The sequence below is a fragment of the Arachis hypogaea genome, chromosome 19 (assembly GCF_003086295.3).
Source record: "Arachis hypogaea cultivar Tifrunner chromosome 19, arahy.Tifrunner.gnm2.J5K5, whole genome shotgun sequence".
NCBI classification, from domain to species: Eukaryota; Viridiplantae; Streptophyta; class Magnoliopsida; order Fabales; family Fabaceae; genus Arachis; species Arachis hypogaea.
Window position 1 is genome coordinate 131,691,353 of NC_092054.1, and position 2,962 is coordinate 131,694,314.

Below are 2,962 nucleotides of genomic sequence, written 5' to 3' on the forward strand. Positions count from 1 at the left end.
TTTAGTGAAGATTTTATCCATGAGACGTCGATAGGTCGCTGCTGCATTCTTTAGTCCAAAAGGCATAACTTTATAACAATAGTTACCAAATTCAGTGATGAATGCCATTTTATTTTGGTCAGAGGGGTGCATAAGTATCTGATTATAGCCCGAATACGCGTCCATGAAACTTAAGGTGGCATAGCCAGAGGCGTTATCCACCAAAGAGTCAATGGATGGTAAAGGATAAGAATCCTTCGGGCATGCCTTATTTAAATCAGTAAAGTCGATGCACATGCGCCACTTACCATTTTATTTCCTTACCATAACGACGTTGGCGAGCCAAGTAGTGAATTTGATCTCTCTGATGAAGTCGGCATTAATCAGCTTCTGAGTTTCCTCTAATGAGGCTTGTTTCTTTTCTTCGCCGAGGTTTCTCTTCTTCTGTTGAATTGGTTGGACAGAAGGATTGATAGCCAGCTTGTGGCTAATGATCTGGGGGTCGATGCCGGGCATATCAGAGGGCGTCCAAGCAAATAAGTCGGCATTTGCTTGTAAAAAATTTTCTATCGCATCTAGTTCGTCCTTGCTTATTGCTGTACCTACAAAGGTGTATTTGTTAGGATCCTTGTTGAAATGTATTTTTCGTAGCTCACCTGTTGGTGTAGGTCTCTCAAGGAAGTCCGCTCTAGGGTTTAGATCGGCGAGCTCCGAACTGCTAGCGGTGCTGAGGACGTTGTTGATTTGAGGTTGTTTTGGTCCGTTTTGAAACTTCATTCTGATGTTATAGCAATGCCGTGCTTCTTTGTGATCCCCATGAATGGTTACGATATGTTCGTCCTGCACAAAAAACTTGACACAAAGGTGAACTGTGGATACTATTGGGCCGAACTTGTTTAAGAAAGGTCGGCCAAGTATAAGGTTATATGGGCTGAAGCAATTGACTACTAAGTACTGAATATCATATGTTTTAGATAGAGAGTACTCACCCAGTGCGGTTCTCAACCACACTGATCCCAGTATTGGGACTCGTTCACCTGAGAAACTGACGAGGTCTCCTCCTGTTGGTTGCAGGTTATTGTCGCTTAGCTTCATTTTTTGAAATGTAGAGTAAAACAAAACGTCGGCGCTGCTCCCTGGATCTAAGAGTACATTTTTTACTAGTAGATCTCCCAATTGAATTATGATGACTACGGGGTCGTCTAAGTTTTGAATATTGGATTTGAAATCTGCTTGTGTGAACGTCATTTGGGGGAATTGAGGGTTTAGTTGGTGGTCCTGTTGTGCTCCTTGTACCGAGTATATTGTTCGGAAAGATCTTTTCCTAGCCAAGTTGGATGAGCCCCCACTGGCACCTCCTCCTGAAATACAATTGATGATACCTCGTGGTTGGTCATACTGGGTCGAGGATGGCTTGTCCTTTCCTCGGCTTGGTTGTTTGGATGGATTATTGCCTATAGAGGTTGGAGTACATTTTTGAATGTGTCCTCCAATATACTTGTCAAGGTGCCCTTGCCGAGCCAACCGTTTCAAGAGGTCTTTTGCGACGACACATTTGTCGGTTGTGTGGCCGTGCTTCTGATGGAAGGCGCAGTACTTAGATTTGTCGACGTATTTTGTATCCTGATATGTCCCCGCCTTTCTTGGTGGTTTGATTAATTTTGAGTTCAGGATCTCTTTGATTATATCCTCCCGTTTGGCGTTGAACTGTGTATAAGAGTCAAAACGAGGGGTTAGTTTAAAATTTTTCTTACTGTTATACACTTTTTCCTCGTCTCTGTAGTTCGTTTTGTCGGACTTCCGAGCTTGTCTCAGCTCCTCAATATCAATCTGGCCTTTCGCTTTCTCTCGAAACTCGACGAGTGTTTTCGATTTAGATACGGCGATCGTCTCTTGGAATTTCCCAGGTCGAAGTCCGCTTTTGATGGCATGAAGGTGAACTTCAGGGTGGAGGTCAGTTATGCTTATGGTGACCTTCGTAAAACGAGTCATATAGTCTTTCAGGCTCTCATTTTGTCCTTGCTTAATTGTATTCAGATAGTCTGAGTCGTGCAAATAAATTGCGGAGCCAGCGAAGTGGTCCTCAAATTGCTTGGCCAGTTGTTGGAATCGCGAAATTGAACCTGCAGGTAAAGCACAAAGCCAATCAAGTGCAGGACCGTCTAAATAATTTGGAAAACAATGACACAAAACGGTATCAGATGCACCGTTGACGATCATTATTGATCGGAATTTCTTGATGAACTTTTTCGGGTCTCTGAGCCCATCATAAGGTGTGAGGGTCAATGGTAAAGTGAATCATCGTGGTAATTCGAAATTCATCACGTCTGATGTGAAAGGGCCTACAAGCTCGTCTGGTTCCTCATTCTCGTCTTCCGGCTGGGCATCCTCGACTTGAATGGTCTCAGATACATGAGTGGGGTTTGAATGATGTTCGGCATCCTCTGGCTGAGGTTGACGAGTGTTGTTATTTTCAATTCGGCCATTGTTCAACTCGGTGATCTGGGCGGCCATTCTCTGATTTTCTTCTGCCATACGTTGATTTGCTTGTTGCAGCTCGGTCACCATCCGGAGAAGTTCGGATGGGGTAGGAGGCAGTGCGTCAGCCATAGGTACAGGCGGAGGAATCGAGACCAAAAGAGGAAAAAATTTATCTCTTCGGCCCCACAGTGGGCGCCAGTTGTTCTTGCCTGTAGAATAAGTCGGCTCCTTGTTTGGAATGTCTGCCGAGCTATCTCCTCGGAAGGCTGCACTGCTAGCTCGTCAGTTCCGAGCTTTTCCTTTCAACTTGCGGAAGCGTGGACAATGAAGAGGAAAAGAGGAGGGGGGGGGGAGTGTACATGCAAAGGCACTCCAATGCTTAAGTCAGTATGAGATTCAAGTCAGAAGAAGTATATCAAAAAGATACTTTTACCTTGCTTTTATATGATCGGTTCTCCATCAGTAACGGTTTTTCCTCAACGTCTGTCTTGGCGAGGATTGA

At 44.5% G+C, this 2,962-nt stretch overlaps 1 protein-coding gene across 1 annotated transcript; it reads right to left on the reverse strand.

Moving 5' to 3' along the window:
• Positions 1-291: 291 nt before the first annotated feature.
• LOC112778758 (uncharacterized) lies at positions 292-2,199 on the reverse strand. The gene has a single exon (XM_025823047.1). It carries the CDS (start codon positions 2,197-2,199, stop codon positions 292-294), a length of 1,908 nt encoding a protein of 635 aa, XP_025678832.1.
• Between the last annotated feature and the right edge of the window lie 763 nt (positions 2,200-2,962).

Coding starts and splice junctions, on each gene's coding strand:
- LOC112778758 (XM_025823047.1), bottom strand. CDS start 2,199: ATGATCGTCAACGGTGCATCTGATACCGTTTTGTGTCATTGTTTTCCA.